This window comes from Dermacentor silvarum, chromosome 1, assembly GCF_013339745.2.
Source record: "Dermacentor silvarum isolate Dsil-2018 chromosome 1, BIME_Dsil_1.4, whole genome shotgun sequence".
NCBI lineage: Eukaryota > Metazoa > Arthropoda > Arachnida > Ixodida > Ixodidae > Dermacentor > Dermacentor silvarum.
In genome coordinates, this window is record NC_051154.1 from 130524197 (window position 1) to 130548781 (window position 24585).

The 24585-nt window shown below is 49.5% G+C and overlaps 1 protein-coding gene and 2 non-coding genes across 8 annotated transcripts in view; 2 read left to right on the top strand and 1 right to left on the bottom strand.

The window, feature by feature from the left end:
• The window catches only part of LOC119436029 ((Lyso)-N-acylphosphatidylethanolamine lipase), a 123316-nt gene that overhangs the window by 18307 nt on the left and 80424 nt on the right, over positions 1 to 24585 (bottom strand). For all 6 annotated transcript variants that reach the window (XM_049655245.1, XM_037702765.2, XM_049655232.1 and 3 more), the window contains one exon: positions 971 to 1231. In XM_049655245.1, coding sequence (XP_049511202.1) covers positions 971 to 1231 — 261 coding nt within the window. The remainder of the gene's footprint in view (positions 1 to 970; positions 1232 to 24585) is intronic.
• Trnal-cag (transfer RNA leucine (anticodon CAG)) lies at positions 12225 to 12306 on the top strand. Its single transcript has one exon. It is a non-coding gene; the product is annotated as a tRNA-Leu (tRNA).
• On the top strand, positions 20200 to 20281 carry Trnal-uag (transfer RNA leucine (anticodon UAG)). Its single transcript has one exon. It is a non-coding gene; the product is annotated as a tRNA-Leu (tRNA).

Sequence of the window (24585 nt, forward strand, 5' to 3'; positions counted from 1 at the left end):
TGACAGATGGGACACCCCTAGAATGGGCCGTATTTTCTAAAAAAACGAAATTCTTGACAGATGGGACACCCCGTATAAGTGCGCATAACTCACACTTGGGGCACCCCTCTTTCTGCGCCTTCACGGAAAGCGACACGCGTCCGTCGAATTGCACTCAGCATATCGCATGTCGTATCACGTCGCAGTGTCATTGTGATTGGTGTTTTTCGCTATGACGTATACGTAACGTACGAAGCCTAAACACATTTGCTGTATACCATGGGATGCAGGGGCGGCTATATGAAAACGCGAGAAGGTAGTCTCACTGATTTCCGTCACGCAGTTGCGGGCTCGAACGCCGAAAGCCTTCTGTAATCGCGTAGTCTTTTGCTTTGAAGACGACAAAGCGCCCATGGAATCTTTACATCAGAAACTTCTCTGTCCGCTGAGGCTCCAAGCAGCAACGCAAACCCACTGCCAGCATTTACTTTCCTTTTCACGTCGCCTTTAATACGACCTCTCATCTATGCTGGCTGAAGTAGTGATTGCTCTCTTCTTCCATTGAGCGGTAACTTGAAGAAGCAATCTTTTTTTTTTTTTTCTTTTTTTTTACATTCTTGCTCTTCCATGCCATTGCAGCTTGTCTTAATAAGTCTCATTAACCCTTTAGGCAGTCCGAATGTATCAGCGTGGTGAAAGATCGGAGATGCGGTTAAGCTTCAACGATCTTTGTCCCTACCTTCCGACAGCAATGTCACAAAATGTTTGAAAAGCACTGTCGAAAAAATCTGTCATGTAATGTAATCCTTAGTGTGACCATACTCCTCATCTTTTCAACCATTTCCTCTTACTCCGTATGCATAGTAGCCAATGGGACAGTTAATCTGGCTAACATCCCTGCATTTCATCGCTTTTCTCGCTCTCTCTCTCTCTACAAAGTGCAAAGCCCTGACGGCAACGCGGTGAGCGGGCTGGCTGAAACTGTACTCGCCAAGGAGGCCAGACGCTCGCAGTCCAGAGAGCACATTGAAGCGGTTGCAGTAGAGCTGCAGCGGTGCCAACCAGGGCCCCATGCGCTTGCCACGCGGCCGACCGGGGTCGAACACGGGGAAGCCCCAGGGGTCCTCGAGCACCAGGTGGGCCACGCGGTGCGGGTAGCAGAGAGCGTACGACGCGGACAGGAAGCCTCCGAGACTGTGGCCGGCTAACACAAAGCGCTCCAGCTGCATCTCCTGCCGCCACGCCTCGATGCCTGCACAGAATACAGCAAGTGTGTTGTCACTGCACCTTGCCGGCCATCGATATTGGCGCATGCACTGACCGTAGTCGCGTAACGTAGGTAAATGCGAGAGTGGCTATGACACTGAATGAATCTAAGGACGGAAGTGAACATCGCAAAGCAGGAGCAAGTAATAACTGTATCGTTAAGTAACATTCATCAACTAAATTTAAAATATAAAACAGACATTAAGCGAACTGAAATGGTAATAAATGTACGACATGATTATGAACAACCGAGGGGGAAAGCTAAAATCAGTGGCTCATACCTTAACTTACAACTGCATGTATACAGGATGATCGCCTATTAGGGGAAACCCCTTATTATATATATATATATATATATATATATATATATATATATATATAAGTTCAGTGCTTTCATTATAAGTTCAGTGCTTTTTTTATGGGAACACAGTTCCCAGTATGGCGCCTAATGTAGATATATCATTTATCTAGAAATTCGCTCAAATTGTAAGCTTTTATGTGTGCTTGAATATTTCTGAAGTGCTTGCCTATAGTACGACCTTGTATTAGGCTTACGAGAAACTCGCAAGTCCACAAGTCCCCCTGTTCCCGCATAGATGACATTTCTTGAGCACTGCCGGTTAAGAACACTTAAATGTAGTTCAGTTCACCCCTGCCGCGTACAGGCGCAAACGTGGGTAGTTTTCAGTGACCCCCAGGCCGCCACTCACATTGCTTAGCAGCACAAGTATAAAAGAAATCAACGCTATGATAGCTGAAGAGGCACTCAAACAGCTCACAGAGGCTAACGAAGCACAGCATGTAAATAATTTATCACTGAATACCAGGGTGCTTTAATATTCCACGCAAAAGTGCAGGCGATGCGACAGCACGACAAGCACATTAGAGTGAGGAGGTGTTTTCCCTCTTACTCATCAGGAAATTATCTGCGCTGTCTTCTAAAAGCCACATCAACCCATTTTTATTAAAATAGACGGTTCGACCATGATTTCGAGAGTTTCGATCTATTTTACATTGGTTCGCTTGTTGAATTAATTATAAGTTCCGCTTGATTTACGCAGAGAAGCTCTTATTTCCCAAGAAGTCGCAGTTGCGCCCGAAAGGTAAGGCACGCGGGAAGACAGCGCACATGCGCAGCCACGACCGGGCCAGCATAGGAGACGTGCGCTTACCTGCTTCCCCTAGCGCGCGCTTGATTACGGTACTGCACGTGCGCCCCCCCCCCCCCCCCCCCAATGTCTTGCGCGCCCTTTATCATGTAATCTCCAACAACAATCTCCTGTCGACCACCACCCTACTCGTCACCACTATTCATAGTAGTGACGATAGCACTTGATAAGAGCGGCCAAATAGATGCCATCTTAGATTTAAACGCGACAGCGTTAAAGGCCCCGTGTCGCAGAAAATCCGGTGTCGGTGTCGGCGTCGGCATCGACGCCGTTGTCCGACCAAGAAAATCATCCCGAACCACGCCAACCACGCAGGCCCTCCGCGTGGCGCAGAGGCGCTGGTGAAATAATCGAATTTCTCAAAGTAAAATGCATCAGAAAAATCGTGAAGTACGACGTAACCACAACCTACAGACGTGATAGCGTCGGATTGTAATTTGAATATACAAGAACACATAATTTTCTTATGCGGAAACTCAAACACAAGCCCCTTTTCCAGAATTTCTACCACTCATACAGCGTCGCGCCGCAGTATCCTCCTTGCAAAAATACCATCCAGATGGCGCTCGCCTCCTCGGTAGCCTCCAATAGCGTTGCATGTAGGCTCCCTGCGGCAGCCGCATGCGGAGGCGAAGTTGGAGAAAAAGAAAGCTGCAGTTGCCGGAAAGCCTGATAAGCAGCCAGGGATCTTTGATTGCTATCACGTTCCATTCTTAAAAATATCTGAGGTGGATAACCTCAGATATTTTTTTAACATTTCACGGAAACACGCCATCGAGTTCAGAATGCCGTCACGATCAACGATGCCAAACGCTGCAGCGCTACGCGCCGCGGGTGCGCCACAAAATTAAAAAAAAAAACAATGCCGTCCTCCTCTCCTGGCCTTTCCAGTGTCCCCAGTGGTCGTCACGATGTCAGCAGTACGGTGTCAGCAGGGTGAATCTGGTGATGTCAGCGGCAATGACAATGCCCATTGGTCGAACAAGAACCTACGACTTCCGGTTTGTCTGCTAGCAGGTACGCGCGCTCCCTGCTCTTCCTCGTCGTGTTGCTCGCTTGTGCGCCCTTGCGAATAGCCCCAACGCAAGTGCCAAATCACTCGCGTTCAAACACAGTCGTGCTTAGCGGTCTGATTAGCTGCGCGAACAGAGTGCGACAGTGATGGCCTTTCCAGACGTGCGCGCAACACAGGGTCTATAGCGGCACGCTTCGCATAACACGGGCCGGCACCGTAGCAACAGCGGGTAGCCGAGAAACGCTGAGTCCACGTCCACGTCACCGCAACGGTAACTCGCCGCACGCCGTTTGCCATTCGCGGGCCGCCGCTCGACAGCGGTTTTGCACGCGAACGACGAGATTTCCTTGCCGTAGGAAGAAAGGATGAGACCGGGACTCATTTGTGCTGCAGCCTCACCGCCACTGATCGCTCGACGGCGCCCATATCGTCGCTCGGCCTTTTCCGGTTCCCTTCAAAGCTAAAGCGGACGGCGCTTCGAAATGAATTACCGACGCGCACAAGCCGCAATATTTTCTTATCGCTGTTATCGCTCTTCGCAATAATTGTACACAAAGAAGAAAAATACGCTGACATTAGCGGCGCCGTTGGCTGCGATGCCAGCACAACCGAGCCGGTCGTCTCCCGTCGGTAGCCGTGCACTGGAGCTGAGCTGCAGCCGATGTTTTCGTTGCCGGTGGCGGAGGCGCGCAGCTTCGCGGTCGTCCATTGGCCCGTTGATCGTGCAGCGGACGGGGCCGGCCGAGCTGCCGTCTACTTTGGACACCTCTCGCGCGGCAGACGTTCTACGGCACTGGAGGCCGGTTCGCCGTCGGGATATGTGCCGCTACCGTGGGCGTGCCTTATCCGGAAGCAGGCAGTGTTTTGAGACGCGCGTTGGCGATGACGTATGTCACGTGACATTTCGAGAAGCACTCGGCGAGGAGGCGAGACCAGCCGACGAGGAGAGCAGCGAAGGAAAGAGCGAAACGAGCGAGGGGCGTTTTTCGATCCACAAACGCGTGTAACTCCGTTATTACGGCACCATTTCGAAAAATTCTCGCGGCTACGTGTTCGTTGTAGACTCGTGCACAACTGCAACACCACAACTAAATTTCGACCGCTCGGTGGTTTAGGGGCCCTTTAAAGGCGAAGCTTAAGCGTCCTCCAATTTTATTGCGATAGCAATTATATGGACACTTCAAGCGGATTTCTGCCGTCGGCGTCGCCGTCGCCGTGAGGTTCCGTATAAAGTACAAGGGCGATAAAAGCGTCGCCGCGCGCTGTATGTGCGAGTGAAAGCGCGCGGGGGACACGCGCTATCACGGAGAGCGAACGGACGGCGGAGAGCAAACGCGACTTCCATCGCGCGAAAGGCCGTGGGGGTATGGGAGGGGGGGGGGGGGGGCAACGCTCTGCTGCGGCACCAAATGCGTATCTTGCAACCGGGCGCAAGGGGAACTGGCGACGCAATCTCCCACGCGAAAGGAGGAAAACGAGAAGGCAGCGCGGGACGGAGGGCGGCTTCTACTCTGCCAACAAATGCGTTCTTGACCTTTGCGCCGGTACGGGCTGCCGGTGTTGTCGCGCGCACCGTATGTTGCAAGCGATCTCCACACAGCTCTGACCTTTGAATGCGCCGTGCATTCGTCGCTCAGTTTCCGTTCAATCGATAGACCGCACGAACCTTCGCTCGCTGCGGCGGCTGCGCTTGCTGCCAGCGTTTTGACAGTGGTTGTCGGCGGTCTTCGATTGTGATCTGTTCATGTTTGCTTGTGCGCGCTGACACCACGCTTGTTTATTCAGTTAGAAAGCGAATGTGTCCAAGTTTACGCAGACGATAAAACTACTATCCCTACTCCGAATAGCTCTCTACTAATCTGCTATCGCAATTGATGCTTCGCCTTTCGGGCGAAACTGCCACATTTATTTATAAAAACGTTCGACAGGGTCTGTCATGCTAAACTACTCATGAAGCTTTCTAGCATTGGTCTTCCCATTAATCTAGTTAACTGGATCCGCTCCTACCTCACCAATCAGAAGCTGTTTTTCCAGGTAGAAGGGTGAAGCTCTGAAGTTCTACCTGTACCTCGAGAGTTCCCCAGGTTAGTGTCCTTGGCACTGCCTTGTTTCTTATCTTCATCAATGACATCGTTCCATCAGTAGACACCTCCGCCATAAACTTAAAACATTTTGCAGATGACTGCATTCTTTACAAGTCAATTAAAAGCAGAAAGGACTGTTTGCAGAACAACCAAAATTCTCTCTCATTGATGTAACACCTGGTCGATGGAAATAAACTTAAATAAAGTTAGTCCATTCACATTTAGGTATAAGTTGAATAGTAATCTCTTGATCGAAGTCGACAAGTTTAAATACTTGGGAGCCCCGATTACCAATCGACTATCATGGACTAGCCATATTGAAGACGTTTGTTCAACTGCTTCTCTAAAACTGGGATTTCTTAAACACAAACTAAAAAACACGCCATCCCAGATCAAACTTCTTGCATGCAATAGTTTTATTCGACCCCATCTAGAGTACGCATGGGTGGCCTGGGACTCGTACTTTAAAAACGATGCATATAAGCTAGAAATGGTTCGAAGGAGAGCAGTAAGATTCATCTATAACGCCTATCACAATCTTGATTGCCTTCATCACTGATGACTAGTAACGACATCGCAGCGCAGAGCTATCGCCAAGCTCAAGTTTCTTTTCCTGCTCCCCACTCGGCAGTTTATTATCAATCCTGGTATACACCTTTCTCCCAGTTTTTCCCAGCAGACCAGACAGACACAATCACAACCTGAACCATATTTCGCACGTACTAACCGTTCCGAATATTCGTTTTTTCCGCGAACCATCAGAGAATGGAACGCACTGTCTTCAAATGCTTTTTTTTTTCATAACTTGTCGTTCCCGACTTCGAAAAACCCATGTATTATTTCGTGTAAACTTGATTGTTCATAACGCCATACTCTTGTTTATATTTTGACAACTCATGAACTAACTTTTGTTTGCTTTTAGAACGCAGCTCTTAGGCGCCCGTTCCAGCGGCGAGCATCGGCATCGGCGTTTTCCCTCGGCGTAACCGAGTTAACAAGCACAGCGAAAGATGAAAGCGAACGCCGAGCGCCGCGTGAGAAGAAAACGACCGCTACGATATGGTGCCAGAAGAGCAGCGGGGGAAAGAAAAAAAAATGAACCAGAAAACTCGCCTTCTTGCGCGGCAGTGGCGGCGCAGGCCGATCGGGGAAAGAAAAAGAACCAGAAAGCTCGCCTTCTCGGATAGCGTTCGCCGCAAGCGTTTCCAGGTAAAGATTATGGTTGCATAAGATGCAGTTGGCGGCAAACGGCCACTGTGGGGCCGGTCTATACAGGGTGTTTCATTTTAGCTGCACCAAATCTTTAAAAGTAGCCTGTGGCAGATAGCACAATTATAATCCTTGATCTAAACTACGCGATGAGGCGGCCATTACTTCCACGAGAAATCAAAACGCCTAATTGAGTAATTAGCATTGTAGCGCCCACCGACGCCGCAACGCGGGGCGCTTTGGTCGGCGCTCTCAGCCGGTGCCTCAGCGCCGGCTGTCGAAGAAAAAAAATAAAGAAGCGCAGCGCGTGCTCGAGGCGCAAGCTCGGCACGCGCATTTTTGAGGCAACAACAACAACGCGCAGTGTCGTTCCAAAAGCCAGCCACGCTGGTCGCCGCAGCCCCGTCGCTCGGCTCGCCGCCTTCACCCTTCTTATCAGGGACGACGGCACGGCTCGTACAGCCGCCGTCACGTCCCTCCTACATTGGTGACCCGGGAGAACGCGCGTTCCACCGAGCGACACGCTGCCATGGCTCACTGGCCGGAGCCGCAGTTCGACCCACCACTGCCGCCGTTCTCGTCCAGCTACGTCGGCGCATGGTTCGCTCAGTTCGAGGCCGCTCTGGAGCTTAACCACATCTGGATCCAGGAGTTCAAGCACGCGGTACTCCTCGACGTCCTGCCACTTGTTCTCCAGCTCCACCTCGGCGTTCCATCGCCTGGCCCGCGCCCGTACGACGAACTGCGGCAGCGCGTGCTCGACTTCTTCGGCGCTGCCTACCACCCTCTTCCAGTGGCTGACCGCACGGTGCGCGAATCGCTGCCTGCGTTCCCACCGCCAGCGCTACCCGCATCTCAACCTGTGCCCGGAAGCCACCACCAGGCAAGCCTTCCTCCCTCGAATTGCTCCGATACCGTCTTGGCGACAACCAGATGCGCTACCGCACAGTCCCCGGCCTCCGGCTCTCTCCAGGGGTCTCTGTCGTGCGAGTACGCGCATCATGGCGTCACAAAGGGTATCGACACGACCGCGATACCGGCCACGTCATCGCCTTGCTCGCCTCCAACGATGATACGCGACAGTGGTGCCATCACTGACCCTACGCCGGCTCCTGTGCCGCACGCCATCGGGTCTAGCGCCAACGACGTCGCTCCTGCTATTCAGTCACCGACCAACGCTTCATCCGATTTGTCTACGCTGCCGACTGAGCGAGCCTCCGAGTCAACGCAAGAGCTCTGCCCCGTGCCGTCTCCGCTACCTCCGACCTTGCCAACTGTCGATACACCGCGGCACCTACAAGCCATCGAGAGCGACGCAGCAGCTGTAACCTTCAGCCCTGTCCTGCGCTGCCCGTCCTCTCATTCGACCGACTTGCCATTGGGCCCTGCTGGCGACCACTCTGCCAAGTCAGACGTTGGGGACTGTGCACAATCGTCGCGCGACGAGGATAGGGCAGCTAGCCTGACACCATCATCCCGCGACGCGAGCCGCGATGCAGTCTCGCGTCCACCGTGTCATCCTGTCCTTCGCGTCGTGCCCGCGTTGGATATCTCCAGGCAACATGACTCGGCTGCTTCTGCTCCGGCTGTCCCAGATTTTCGACTACCCGCACCGGTGCCATCATCGAGCGTCGTCCGACGACGCCTTCCTGGCTGTCACGAGCGCCAATCCCGTCCAAGGCCGTTGACCGTGGCAAGACCGAGACTCCGGCCCGCGCGTCCCGGACCCTCTTCTCTTGACTCGGGCGGTGTCGCGCGCAGATGTTTGAAGCTTGCGACCTCTACGATGGGTCGGGCAAGACCTGACAAGCACGTGCGCAAGCTACATCCACCAGAGCTGACGCATCTGCGAGCGCGTGACAACCGAGCTAGCGGCGTGTCGTGCCCACCAATGCCTGCGCACGGTCCCCGTTCGTTCCGTCAGGCCTGTGTGAACTCCTGCAGAGGCGTCTGCCTTCACCCTCTCCGTGCCGGCTTTCTGTGTACAGTGCGACCGCAAAGCCACTCGCAACCTCGTCCACCAGAGGGATTTGCTAGTCCCTTCAGCCTCCCACGGACTCGCACTACTTGGACTGCCCACGGATCTTTCTTGCACTTGGAAAAACTTGTTTATTCGCCGTTCCGTCTGGGCGGGGGGCCCTGTAGCGCCCACCGACGCCGCAACGCGGGGCGCTTTGGTCGGCGCTCTCAGCCGGTGCCTCAGCGCCGGCTGTCGAAGAAAAAAAAATAAAGAAGCGCAGCGCGTGCTCGAGGCGCAAGCTCGGCACGCGCAGTGTCGTTCCAAAAGCCAGCCACGCTGGTCGCCGCAGCCCCGTCGCTCGGCTCGCCGCCTTCACCCTTCTGATCAGGGACGACGGCACGGCTCGTACAGCCGCCGTCACGTCCCTCCTACAGCATAATTACGCTAATTAATTTTAATTAATGATTTTACGGCACATCTTTCAATCTACGGATTATAGCCGCTGAGTTCGCAAGGCGTATCATACCACTTGGAACGAATTCTCAGGACTGAACCAGTTTCGAGATAATAATTTTCAAAGTGTCCGACGAAATGCATGGGCGTTCCAGTTAACTTTGTGCTTCAATGCATAAAACAGCGTTTTCCTCAAACACTTTTTGCTTCTTCAAAGCGTCGGCATTCATTGATGACGTCTTGCACTATGGAAGAGTTCTTAAAAACCAGGAGTGTAAACGCACCTTTTGCGCTTCTGGCATCTGGTCATAGACTTTGCGACAAAGCGCGAGTACGTCCTGAATGTACGTCACACAGGACTCAGTGCAAATCTGAACTCGGCATGCAAGTTTTCTGCTCAGCACGACGGCGTCCGATGGACTTGCCGAACAGATCGATGAGCTTTTGCGTACAGACCTCCCAGCTCGTAATTTCCTGTTCGTGGTTCAGAAACCTCACTTGTGACGTGCCCGTCAGGTAAAATATGATGTTTGCTAGCATCAGAGTCGGGTCCCAGTTGTTGCTAGTGGTCACCGTTCGTACAGGTGAAGCCAATCTTCGACGTCGGTGTGGTCACAGCCGGAAAAGGTACCTGGGTCACGCAGTTGTGTGAAGACGACAGGGCGGGTGGCGGCGGTTGGTTGAGGCACAGTTGGCGACCTGTCCGAAGCATTCTCGTCCCCGCCTTGAGCTGACATTGTAGAAGCAGCTAAGGCAAGGTCCATCTAAATAGGTCGCGAAGTTTGGAACGAAAAGCGTGCCAAAACCTATCGCCAGAGATATCGGTTGCTGGTGCACGATTGAAACGCGACTAGTTGAGGGGGGCAAACACTGAAACTAGGAAACCTATGTGAAAAAAAGAATGTTCGAAAATTTTCATCAGAATGCAGTCATACGAGTAAATATTTCGTTTTAAGTATTTTTACTGTACTAAAACAACAAATGTTAATTTGGCTTCTATTTCACAATTTATTAGTTCCTTATTGGTGACCCCTACCAACCAGTTATTCTGGCGCAAGACTTCGCAAGACTGTGCAAACCAGCTCAGGAGAAGGCGGCGGTTTCATCCTAGTTTTTTTTTTTTTTTTTCCTTGCGTGTTGGTTTAAAGTGCGGCGTGCGCTTCACTTCAAATTATGCGTGGCCTAACGCAGGACATTCATTGGCGCAAGGTGTGAGTGCAGATTTTTTTTTTTTTTTTTTTTTTTTTTATCGTGCAAGTTCACGCTGCGGCATCCGACACGCTTTGTCTCGTCGTGACGATAATACGGAAGGATCAGGGAAGAAACGTCGCGCTATGTTCGTTCACTCTCCGTAACACAGGCTCTGGGTGTCCTACGGGAAGCAAAATTAGTAAGTGAAATGTTTTCTAAATATTAATAGCGGGGCAATGTTGTCTGATAACTGTTCGATAAGAATACATGGTGTCGCACGGAATTGCGAATGATTATGTGAAAAGGGTTCGCATATGTTGCTATACATTACGACTGTGTGCTGGCCATAGTACTTTTCATCCATTGAAACAAGTTTTGTTTGGTCAATTATATTGGTTGTATTATTCTATACGAATAAAGTGAAGTTGCTTTTCAAACCTCTGTGGCACTCTCATCTATTTCCATCCTATTCGCTGACTTTCCTAAGGAACCTACTGGAGCAAATTGCCCTTAATAACCGCCTAATTATCATCACATTAAGACATACTTCACTCCTATAGTTTAATGAAACGCTGACGCTTCAGCTGAGGAGAGTCCCAAGCTCGCCTCAGCTTCAAAAGAAAAATAACTGCTGGCGTAGCCGGACGCTGAAGAAATTCAAACATTCGCGCCAAGCAGCATAAGATCTTGACGTCACTGCCATTTCCGGTTGTGACGTCAGTTTTCCTTTTTTTATTTTTTGCTTGGTGTTAGTTGTCCCCCCGATACGTAGATCGCGACGGTTGCAACGAGCCGCCATTTTCTTGACATGTGGGCTTCCATGGAAGCTACGCTACCGGTTTACATATACCTTGGCCAAGGAGCGCCCGCTGCGTAAATCCGTCTTGATATTTGAAAAACCCGCACTCTCCAGCAAAATGTTACGGGGTGAGAGAGAGAGAGAGAACACACTTTATTTGTACCCGTCAGAGAGTATGGGTGATCGGGGTGAGACGCAGCTGCCCCTTTCACCGTCTACCTCCCCCCAAGACGTCGGCCTGAATGAAAAGGCGCTTGACAATATATTTACACGATATATAGAACGGATAAAAGACAGGCATACAAGATCAAGCCCGTGCGCGCAACTATCGGCGATCGTCGTCTTTGTCAGTCCTGTCATGATCATTCGCTACTGCAGCGCTTCGTAGCAATAGCATCGTTATCATCATCATCGGCCCATTTCTTTTTCTTTCTTTTAAACTTTAGGCTGTTGCGCCATCTATACAAAAGGCTAAGTACAAGCAAGCATTCGTAATCTATAGCCTCTAAGATTCGGCAGCGTCCATGGCTTGCCGCGCGCCAAGGGCGCGCGCCCTCCGCAACATGTCAGAGGCCAAGAAAAAAGAGGCCGCATTTGGTTTACAAGTCTAAGCGCCGAGAAATTGAGAACGGGTTTCGGAAACAGTGCAGAGTGTGAATGGATATTTTGCTCTTAAGTGTTACGACAGAAATCTAAACCAAATACAAGCATCAGTTGGAAACTAATCGGCCAAACACTGAACGACGGCACCGGAATTGTATGTTTTTGCGCGCTACCCCGAACGGCGTGCTGAGGCTTGGTTGCGCTGCCAGCTCGCTACCCTTATCAAGTACCGTGCTAAAGAGCACTATATTCTTCTGCGCAAGGATATCGCTGGTGTACAACTCGTAAAAGCGGCAGCGCTGCAAGATAGTCCTGAGATAGAGCATAGGTTTTAATTTGTTGTATACTTAGGAGTTACCTTGATCCTCAAGGATTTTATTTTTAGCTGTAAATCGCTTTTATGTACATGTCAAGTGGTGTGTTTAATTCCGAAAGGTGTTTGTTGGTTTCTGAGCCATTAATATAAAATTAATTGCTTATTACGCAATTATCGTGGGGTAGTGTGGCCGAGTGGTCTAAGGCGCTGGTTTCAGGTACCAGTCTCTTCGGAGGCGCGGGTTCGAATCCCGTCGCTACCATATTTTTTATTTCGCTCCTTTTATTATACTTTATTTCCTTCGTTTTTATACAAAATAACCTAAATCAAGCATGGGCTGCGCCTTAACATGTCTTCCGTCATATCTCCGAAGCTGTGTGACCTCTGGTTCTCTCTGGCTTTCGAGCTGTTTGATTGGTTCCGCGGAAAGCTTTATTTAACTCTTCTGTCTTCTGGCTGGTGTAGCAAGTGTGGCCTATCGGTTTTTTCGATCGTCTCGATGGCTGTTTATGCTCTTCGATAGCTGTATTCATGCGGTTAAAATACTCCGCCCTGCTTTAATGTTATTCTGTCGTCTTTTGAGCTTGACGATCGAGTGCTGCCGTTCGTGACATAGTAAGGATATAAAGCGCTGGAGCAGACGTCACGACACGAGCGCTAATTTCAATATTTGGTTTATTTGAAAACTGAAGCGCTGATATATTGGACGACCAATCGTTGATTAGTTAATAGACTTTTTCATAAACCGACGTTTGAGTAGCACCATTGCCCGACACGGGCGACGTCTAGCGTCAGAACATGTTATGCCGCCATTGTGGACTGTGAGCCTTGCGAGAGCAGGCCGGCCGCACTTGGGTTGTGTGATCTTCGCCGCGCATTATTTCGACTGTTTTCTTCCGCTTCGCTTGTCTTGTGCCGCTTGACTTGTTACATGTTTCACGTGCTCGCGTGAGCGCTCAGTGTGGTGTGCCATGGCAACAGCAAGCCCAGCCAATGGATGTGGTGTTTCGTCGTCGGTAGCGGCGGCAGCCGCGTCTGCTTCGTCGAGACCTGACGTGTTAATCAGCGGTATATTTCGTTGTTATTGCTGGGCACATGTGACCGTATCGTCGATTAAATCTGATCACCATTACGTTTCGCGGTTGAGGGTTGCCTCATTTAGCGAAAGCAGGCGCGTACGTAGCTGTCGGGCATTGCTTAGAACCAGGCGCCGGTGGCTCGACGACGCGTGGTAGTGGTTGGTAGATATGCGGTGGTTACTCCATACGCTTCCGACGCAACTGAACAGCTCAATCATGCAAAATTTATTGGATCTGGTACAGTGCAGGGTGCTTATAACCAAATGTCAAAGCATAAGCGTGGCGATCGAGTAGCGCGGTACCTGCAGCGAACCGACGCGCGACAGTGATCACAGATGCCAGCGCAACTGATACAGCCCAGGTGCTAGATTTTTTTTAGTATTTGGTATTTATTTGTGCATACTGTCAATCCCAATAGGGAAGTTGAATAAATACATATGCATATGACTGTAAACGACTACTGACCGTGAGTGAAAAGCGCTTAGTGGTCAGCGAAGCGGTCACTGCACGCACGTAAGTATTTCACTTGAGCGACTGTGCCAGTAATTTATTTTTTTCGTTACTGTTATTTTTGGAAGCATGATGCTATTGTCCGCGTACCCATGCGAATACCGTTTTTTTTTACGTTCTTACTTGCGCAGGCTCATTTAGCACGTTTCTACGCCACGCACAGTTAGCGCATTACGGTTCCCGAACTCTAGCACCAGAGCTAGGCCGCGCTGATGAGGTTGACACGTTAGTTTTTGCATTCTCTTGCTGCCCAAGACATCGACAACGCTCAAAGATGGGTGAGCTCCATGCAGCACCACACTGTTGAAGGTAATTACCTTTATGGGCAGGGCCACGCAGGGTGCGTGTGAACGCAGAGACAATGTTTTGGTGGACACAGGGACACAGGGTATGCATACATCTTCCATAGGACACAATTTTTGCAGATCGTTGCGACGTGTATTTACCGACTCTTTCTCTCGCAGAGTGCTTCAATTTGTCTTATACCGGTGTCACACGGCCGCTTTTGATAGCGATCGAGCCCGATCTGGATCGGAATGTTCGACCGCGATTGGCTCCGTTCCGCAGATTGAGCAAAGAATCCAATCGCGACCAAGAAATTCGATCACGATCAAAAGTGCGCCATGTGACCCGCGTATTAGGCACTGGAATGAAGTTGTGTTTGAAAGAATAACAAATGTAGCTTCTGCCACTACATACGAGAAAATATTGTATCGAAGAGCTGACAATTCTCGCAACCTATAATGAAATGTACCGAAAATCGTTTACCAAATGCGCTATTTAACTGATGTGTGCATTGGTTCATATTAGACTGAAATGTTAAGTCCTCAGGTGATGCAGGAAACCGGCGAAGCGTGAACATACCACAACGGCAGTGGTCTCGCGGAGTGCTTTGTTGTGGACACACTATATAGTCCCCAAAATCGTGATTTTCCGCTGGTAGTTTGTGCACCCATAAACTGCACAGTGCTGGCCTGTAGCCTTTTCATGAGTATATGCCCACTATTTTCTAACGTAAGTAATTCGTGACAAAAATAAACGGAAACATCGAAAGAAAGCTACCACTCCGCAACGCAAGCGCAAGGCAAGCTCACAGTCCAGACCAAAAAGGCAACACTGACACATACTCTCGACGCCAGACCGTTGGAAGCGCCCTCATGAAAACGTCTATAGCTAATCGCGAAGATTGCAACACTGCCATGGGCACGGATTGTGTCAGCACTCCGTCCATCTACACGCAAAGTGCCTCGAGCGGCCAGTCGCACGGCAATATTACGTGTATTCGCGGGCGTCTTTGACGCTCGGAAAAACACTTATGTAGCACGTATTGTGCAACAGAAAGCTGTAACGGGAGTTTTTCCATGTTGCTCTACAATTTTCGCATGGTCACTGGCTTTTCATCTAATTATATGATTTGAGAAGTTGAATAATATTAAGACTAATTATGTAATTAGGCGGAATGCAAAAAATTATCTGAGTATCTCCAAGCGACGGCAAACAACATTACCTTAGTTCTGTCTAGCTACGTGTCATTTGCGTATTTTAAACCTTGTGCATGATAGTTGGCACACCTTTTATATAGATACTTTAAATGAAATTTCTCTCCTTTAAACTCTAGAAATACTGGCAATGCTCGGAGCGCCACGATTGGTTTACTACCATAGCTACAACCAGTTTCCGTTTCGTTTCTCAAACGTTGCACGTGCCCTGACGTCTCCACACAGAAGTTCGTCACGTGGGAGCAAAACATCGCGACATTATCGCGCTCACTACGGCTCGCTCTGTCGTCTGCTACGATGTTACTCGTTGCATGGTGCGATGTAGCAGCATACCAGACGACAGAGCATGTCCTCGCCATACTGGAACAGCTGATCGCTGCACTTTACATAACTTAATTACCTTTCTTGGCACCTGCGCTGCTCACGCAGGAGAAGCCCATACACAAGCTTCTTCGCGGCGAGTTTTTGTGAACTTTCAATTGTATTCGTGACTCCGTCCATGCTCTGGAAGGTAGATGACACTTTTGAATGACCTGTTTGGACTTTGTTGATAGCCATGAGGATGCTGAACTTGCCTTTACCGTTGTACATCCTTCTTCTATGTCATCATCACCCCTCATCTAGCCTTTATGTCCCCGTTCACCCCTCCCCCTGTGCAGAGTAGCAGGCTAGAGCATGCTATCTCAGGCCGACCTCTCTGCCTTCCTTCAAATAAATTATCTCTCTCTCTCTCTGCTCTCACGTGACCACCTTCTGTGTCGTGACGTCACGATACATACACCTCCTGAGAAACGAAACCGAAACAGGTTGTAGGAAAGCCTTTATGGTGAATTATTTAGGGCACTCAAGGCTGGTCAGTATTTTTTCTTGCGTTTCAAGGTCGAGGATTTCCTTAGTAATCGACCAAGGAATGCTGCTAGAAGCAACGTTTCGACAAGGGGACTTGTCTTCGTCAGGGCCACGTCTGTCTTGTATGGACTCTGATATATAGAGTAAAGTCGAACGCTTTTATAACGAAGTTCTCACAATAGAACCGAGAAAGAATTATTCCTTGGTCATATTACAGGTGATTTTGTTGTATAGGCATTCTTTTTCGGGGGCGTTCGACTGTGCATTGGAACGGAGAACTCGTTTTGCTCGACATCCACTGAACCGAATTTGATTAGGTTTATTGCATTTAAAAGAAATAGTTAAAATCGACCGACTGTAGGGAGAAGGTCTCTTGTTTAGCCCATCAACTGCTTTACAAAAGTTGTTCAATAACTCCAAATAAGAATCTGAAGCCCCCAATTCACAACTCTATAAGTCAGGAGAAAAAAAAAACGATATCACAATTGTCTAAGCTGCACCTAATGAGACTTCTAAAGCGGACAAAGTTGATGTAGTCCACAGCGCTGCGAAATATATCATCAGTCAGTAGGACTTTTGCGAAACTTTCGTAGACATTGTGAACATTTCACGTAAGCTGCCAACTCTTTTGTCAAATTTACCCGCTTCAAAAGCTCTAGCAGATGCAGTTTACAGAACTGCTAAGTTTTTTTTTTTTTTTTTAGTTACGGATTTGCAAGTTTTGTTACTCAATATCTTTGAAACTTACCAATTTCTGGCAACTTTGAGGGCGTTAATCGATATATTTCTATAGTCAGTCCAGTTTTTGAACTGTTCCACATTTTAAACTTACTACGGTTTGTTTTTGTCCTCAGGCAGCCAGCTCGGGCCTCAAATAGAAGGAACTCACCTCCACGCTAATCCCATCCCTCCGCATCTACGCCCCAGCGACGGCAACCTCTTTGTAACAAATACAAATCTCGAAGGCCATGCTTTTACTGGCTGCATGAGTTGGAAGCGATTGCGGGAGCCAGAAACACAACATGGACGTCCGATTTTGGGCATCACCTATATCATCGTTATCATCATCAGCCTATTTTTTACGCCCAAGCTTATATGGCCGGCGAGTGAAATCGGTGATCGGATGTTTGAAGTCGCGAAGGAAGCGAGCGCTGGAGAAGGAAGGCGCCCAGAGGTGGAGAAAGCTTGCCAGGGCCGCGAGCCTTATCTTCGAGTGATCTGCGATACGGACAGTCTAGGCGTCTAGGCGCACGGAGACCCGATAGCGTCGTGTGCGCTATAGCACCCTTATGCTTGCGCGTAATCCGGGTTCACGAAGTGAAACGTGACTAACTTTTGTGGGGATGCGCGACTCTCGCGCGTCCCCTGATGTTGTTTTACCCGCATGGCGCCCGTCTTCTGTAATCCGGCTTCGCCGCGTGGCTTTACGGCTGCGAAGGTCGGTGTGGTTGCGGCGTATTGCGAGATGGCGCAAGTGTTGCGCTGCTAACGCCACCTAAGGGCGGGTTACTTGGGCGTCAAAGGAAGAAGGCTCTCGAGATTGATGTCGGTGAGCGATGCGGACGTTCCGCGCGTGCGCCGATCCACGCTTCGCGAGACCGTCTCGCGAGGCTAGGAGCAGGGCACCGGTATGGACGAACACGGATCGTTCGAACGCGCCACCGTTCGCGGTGGCAGTACACGTGAATGATTAGACGTTGGTGTCTAGCATGCGGGCGAACATATTCGCTCGCTATCCGGTCGCGGTGAGTCCTTGATTTGTCACGCGCCCATGTGAATGTACTATGCGTAGTAGTTCGGCTAGCGTACATTAGTGCATGAAAGGTGCAATAAATGCCCTTTTGATTGTTGACACTACTGTGTTGTCGTTCCTTTGTCCCAAGATCACGTATGAGACACCCCTATTTTTAAGCGAAGCTTTATAGGCTCACAAGTGTCTGCGCTAGTGGCGCTGGTGGTGTCACGCTGAAAAGTGAGCCGATGCTGGTGATAGTACAGAAAGGGTCCACGCTCAATGGCACGTACCCCTGTGGGCTCGGGGATCTGTAACGCGCCTTTAAATAAAGTTTATTCCCCCTTTTCTTGAACTACCCTTGTCACACGTGGGACCCAAAGAGCCAAAATCCCGAGTCCTTCCGCTGTCGAGAAAATGGGAGAAAGCCAAGCTTGTCGTCCGATTCTAGCGTGAGGGCTTCAGAAGCCCGGGCGAAACGTCAGCGAAGAGCCGCGGACTCCGAGTTGCGGGAGCGCGATGTTGAGGCCAAACGTAAGTGAAGAGGCGGCCGACCCTGAGTTTAGGCCAAACGAAGCGGAACGCCTGCCACAAGCTTCACTTACCCCCATTTTCTCGACAGGTGAAGGGCTCTGAATTTTTTGTTCACTGTAGGACGAAGGACTCTCCCAAAGATTTCCAATAATCCCGTAAAGAGTCGTCAGCTCTCGAAAACATGCAACGCGGCGTGAAACTACTCTGCCGACAGCAAGGCTTAGTTCAATTTGAACTATTCAATGCAAGGTAGCCGAAAAGATACCTTCGCGTCCACTCAATAGCGCTTTTCGGCAAATTTTAGAGCCATCAGTCACGTCAGTCACGTCAGTGCTATGTGAATCGTAGCCGCAACATGAGCACCCAGTTATGCGGACGTACTTTTCTATTACCTTAGCTGGCACTCTGAAACAGTTTGCTTCGCGGAATTCTTAATTTTTATCATTCCACAATTGAGTAGCAAGCCGTCTGGTGTTCGTGCTGAACTTGTCGCGGCAGCGTTCGTATTTTACTGAAGCTAAGCTCGGCTGCGTTGTCGACTTTGACAAGATATCTAGTTTGCTGTTTCCCCTGAAGGATGAGACCGCTTGGTTTTCCGCAAGATATTCTGTTTATAACGACAAACGACACACCAAGCTGCCGCGTACCAATGTGTTCGTGCCCTCACTGCAACTTACAGCGAATGAATGTCAACATCGTCATATTCTGAGGCTCCAGTGTACATGATTCTGTGTTGTCCTCCCAGGCTTCTAATTTCAACAGCGTATAAACTTTAGGCTGTTGCGCCATCTCTACAAAAGGCTAAGTACAAATAAGCATTCGTAGTCTATAGCCTCTAAGATTGGGCAGCGTCCGTGGCTTGCCGCGCGCTAAGGGCGCGCGCCCGCCACAACATCTCAGAGGCCATGTAAAGCAACTACGGCCACTTTGTTTTTTTTTTTTTTTTTAAGTCTAAGCTCCGAGAAATTGAGAACGGGTTTCGAAAACAGTGCATAGTGTGAACGGATATTTTGCTGTTTAGGTGTTACGACACAAATCTAAACCAAATACAAGCATCACTTGAGAACTAATCGGCCAAACACTGCACGACGTTATCGAAACTATATGTCTTTGAGCGCAGCCCCGAACGGCGTGCTTAGATTCGTAGTCTTGGTTGCGCTGCCAGCTCGTCACCCCTATCATGTACTGTGCTAAATAGCAGCAGTAAATTAATGATGCAGTGATCGTTCAGGTTTCACAGCGTTTCGCATCGTCAGCGCATCACCAGCGCTAATGCTGTGGCGACCATCTGGTGAGTGGAAATCAAACCACTTCTGCTCCACGGCACAGCCTCTGTGGGCCTAGCAGCGGCAAAAAAAAAAAAAACTGATCTCAACAATAACGACAAAACGTACCTGATGCTTTGTCCTCAGCTTGAGATGAGACTAAGTGATGGCTCATTTTACTTTTTTTTTTTTTTTTTTTTTTTTTTGCTGTTAGGGCGGAGAGCAAGGAACACGCGCGGATTCGGATCGCAGCGGGCGGCCTGCGCGGAATGGCATGTGGCTACGTAAATCACGGTTATCGGAGTAACCGCCACAATAATTCGTTGTACACTACGTGCATGCGCAGTGGGCGTAAAGTATCAAGTATCGCTGTAACGTGTAATGCACCGAGCAGAGCTGAAGCTCTTTAATGTCGTCAATAATCCGACACGTACGTATAAAACTATATTCTTCTGCGCAAGGATATTGCCTGTGTACACCTCGTAAAACCGGCAGTGCTGCAAGTTAGTTGTGACATGGAGTATAGGTTCTAATTATATTTTTAGGAATTACTTTGATGCACAAGGCGTTTATCTTTATCTGTAAATCGCTTTTATGTGCTTACCAAGTTCATTGGACTCCGAAAGGTGTCAGTTGGTTTGAGAGCAATAAATTTAAAATTAATTGCTTATTACGCAATTATCGTGGGGTAGCGTGGCCGAGTGGTCTAAGGCGCTGGGTTTAGGCTCCAGTCTCTTCGGAGGCGCGGGTTCGAACCCCGCCGCTACCATGATTTTTGTTTCAGAATACAATTTTTTTGTGTTCATGTTTGTTTTTGTTTTTTTGCACAAAAGAACGTAAATCAGGCATGGGCTGCACCTTAAAATGTCTGCCGTTATATCTCCGAAGCTCTGTGGGCTCTGGTTCTCTCTAGCTTCCGAGCTGTTGGTTTGGTTCCGCCGAGTCTTATTTCACGCGCTCCGAGCTCGGCACGCGCTCGGCACGAGCGCATGCCGAGCGTCCCGCGTGCCGAGCGCTCCCGCGTTCGTCGTCGTCTTCCACAGCTGGCTGCGTTGCCGCTCATCATTCAAGCGTAGAATTTCACTTCTCATCTGTCGTCGTAATGGGGAGGCCGCGTTTACAGGGTTATGAGCCATTGCTTAAAGGGACACTAAAGAGAAACAGGAAGTTCAGCTGGAATAAAAGAGGGACCTTCAGGAATGCATGCAGTTTTTGTTGGGTGCAAAAATATGAGTTATTAGCGGAGAAATTCGTAAACAAAGACCCAAATATCTCTTCCTCAATTTCTCTCACCACAGATTTGGCGCTGAAGCAGTGTCGTCACAGATTTCATTGCTCTCAGCGAATCAGAATGGGCCATGATACGTCACCGCTTGCGTAAACGGTCGAGGCGCTGGATGCATCATGGCTGCATGCAGGGTCGCTGCGTTTGCGTTCGCCGCGATGGATACCGTTGCTGCCGCTGAACCTTGCAACGAAGAGCTCGCCAGGGAAGCAGGACTGCATTTCAGCGATATTCAGTGAAACGGAGCGCGAAGTGATCCTCCGTGGTCGAGCGGTAGGTGCTTCAGCGTGCGATAGCTGTGAGACGCCGGCCGCGCCGGCGGAAAGCAGAACTTCGTTTTCGTCGACGGAAGACGAAGCGTCCGGTCCGCCAGGCGACGATGTTCCCGACAGAACAAGCGTAGAAAGTTGCGCACGTACTCGGTATGGTTATTTCGTGGCTTTATTTAATGACATTCAGCACTCACCGAGCCGCCAGTTTGCTGCTGCAGGGGCACCGGTAGGGGGTTTGATGAAGGCCGCATTGAGGGAACAGCTGCTCGAGAAAGGACTGGCCTCTGGGGCACGCCAAGACACTTTCCGAGGGCAGGATTATACACATAATCCGAGGGCGAGGAATGCAGAGAGCACACCATCGGTTTCTCTGGCTCTTTTGCCGTTTTATCATCGGCAGAGCACTGAGCCATTGCGAACGCCGGGGAGCCGGGGCTCACCGCGCGACACCACATGAAAGGACACAATCGAGTCAACACTGCCGCTGCCCCTGAGCAAGCGCCTTGGGCAATTTATACAGCCCTCAACACTACACACACGAGGCATTTTCTGGCTGTTTCCCGCGAAGTCAACGTTTTTCGAGCCACGCAACACGCAACCAAACACCGTAGAGCGGAACAGGCACGCGCGACGATGCATTGACCAAAAACGAAACTACGAAACTATCACGACCGGATGTATCGCCATGCCTTTTTTTCTTATTTATTTAATTTTGTGCTAAACTTGTACTTCCTCGCTTGAAACGGTTTAAAAAGTTGGCAAATGCTGTTTATGTACGTTAGAGGTGTATTTCATTTTGCGTTTTATTAACAGCGATAAATCGCTCTCGACCAATCGCGACCGGCCTGCATTTGTAATCTCCGACGTCACGAACATGTAGTGCGGGAAATTCGAAGGGGCGTCAGCACCTATCCTTCAGTTTTTCGCTATTTTCTCGCTTATTAAACATCTGTTTGCAATAAGAATGGTATGGCTGTGATCGTGAAAGGATAATCTACCATTTAAGCTCAACTTCCGGTTTCTCTTTAGAGTCCCTTTAAGGCAGTACGAGCGTATTAGCGGTGCATCACTGCATGCTTCGCACCTCCCCAGGTTTCACGTTAGTGGAGCTGCATTTCGATTAATGGTCATTTGACACTTACCCATAAAATTTAATTCACCGCTCAAACCGAGCACACGACTTCACTCGTGCTAACTGTAATAACTAATAAAAACTAAAACTGTAAGAAAGGCGGCCATAATGGCCAAATTGCTGAGAAAATTAAAGAAAAAAACGAAGGTTTCACAGCATACAGCTCAGAACTCGTTTTCAAAAGAAAAACCACAAAACAATCATCAAAACCTCATGATGGATGATAAGGCACTTGTGAACAATGGGAACACCCTCCGACGCGTTCCGGTAAAGATTAGGTTTGTAGCTGCTTCGAAAGGGGTTGACGTCATTCAAAACCCTCGTGTGAAGTTGAAACCGAATAATGTATGGTAATGACGCCTGCGAAAAATGCGAAGCACGTCCCTTCTCCCGCTTGTGTTTCCCTATTACGGTTGCGTAAGCTACTCCGAGTGGAAAAGTACCCAACTGCTTAGAAATCACGTAGTGACGTCCCCACGGTCTAGCAACTCATTCAGTTCATTCCAGGCTACCATGGGTAGACTGCGGAAAGTAAAGACGCCAGAAGAACAGCGTGAATATATTGTAATAAAGTAATAACTTGTAATTAAGTAATAAAGGGTGTGGTTAAGTACATTTCACTTGTCTCTGGTTTCACTCTTTGTAGAGCCACGTGTGTTAATTCAAGTGACGTCACAATGGGTAATCGTTGTGGGTGTCGTTTACAGCTTCGCTGTCCAACCACCTTCACAGCGTGGATTGGAGCCACATTTTTTGAACAGCGAAACTGTTTAAGCCAGCCGTAAAACGTGCGCGTTTCACGAAAAACCAGCCGCGCCGTAGCCATGGCGACCAGCGACGCCGCAGCTGCCTGCCACTGCGTTGCCTAGCAACCACCTCGCGGAGCGTCGCGCGCTATGCTCGAAAGAGAGAAAGAGATAATGAGAGCGAGAGAGAGAGAAACAAATTGTAGCAGCACCAAAGAGGCAACGAGCAGAGGTGCTGCCGACGCCAACCGCGCTTCTCCGTTTTCCCGTATTAGCGTCGAACGCTCGCGGTGTCCGTGACTGCAGCAGCGGCTCAGCCGAGCTCCCACCAGCTGCGCGCTACTGGACATGCGCCGTGACGTCATCCCGGCGTTTCGTCTGCTTGCGCCGCCCGTACAATGTGCGTAGCGTTCGCGCCACTTCCCCTACGTGTGCTCGGACTGCAAGTTCTTCCCGAGGCGTTCCCCGATGCCACGGACCACGAGTAAATGCTTATACACTTCGTATAACTTAGCATCGCTTGGCATTATTTCGTATAACTTAACATCCCTTCGTAAAGGCATGACCAGCTAGGAACCGATCAGCTACTCTGTGTCTTTAGCCTTGCGCCACTAGTGCAAGCTACCCCGATTTTTTTTAATCGTTTGGATGGCTGCATGTTTATGCTCTTCGATAGTTTTATTCGTTTCCCTTGAGTTCAGCGGTTAAAATACTGCGCCCTGCTTTAATGTTATTGCGTCGTCTTTTGAGCTTGACGAGTGCGGTCGTTCAGGCTTGTTGGTGCGGCATAGTAAGGATATAAGGCACTGGAGCAGACGAGGACAACACAGGATGACACGAGCGCTAACTTTGAACAACTGGTTTATTTGAAAACCGAGGCACAGATATATGCAAGACCAATCACTGAAGCAGCGAAGATTGAAACATTGTCATGGGCACGGATTGTGTCAGCGCTCAGTCCATCTCGTTGACCGAGAAATAATTGTCATTTATAAATGTGTCATATCATGTGCACTTGATAGTGTGAACGCTATTGGGCATGGACTTGGGTCGAAAGAAAAAGAAAAAAAAAGCTAAATGTTGAACGTTAGCCCTCGTGTCGCGTCCTCCTCTATTGTCCTCGTCTGCTCCAGCGCTTTTATATATACTATGTCTTTTGAGCCTTCAAGTACTGAAAGGCTCTGGTAACATGGTGCCGATCAGTGTGTCGCTTTCCTGTGAAACCATGGTGAAACCACAAACGACCGACCGCTGCAGGCAAGCGATGACGAGGCAGCTCGATACGCTTGGCCGCCTGCTTCGGCGCAGTTTGTTACTGAATGTCTCTGTTACCGGCGGACTCTCACTCCAATTTAGGTGTGCTTAGAGGTTTTAAGCGAAGCTTTATAGGCTCACAAGTGTCGGCGGTAGTGGTGGTGTCACGTTGAAAAGTGGGCCGATCCTGGTGGTAGTGCAAAAGGGTCCAAGCTCAATGGCACATACCAGGAACAAGGAGAGAGAGAGAGAGAGAGAGAGATAGAGAAAGAAAGAAAATCACCAGGAAGGTCAGACACAAACACGACAAGCTTCGCTTAACCCCTTTTTTCTAGACAGGGGAAGGGCTGGTGATTTCTTCCACGACCTCTTTTGAGCCATTGC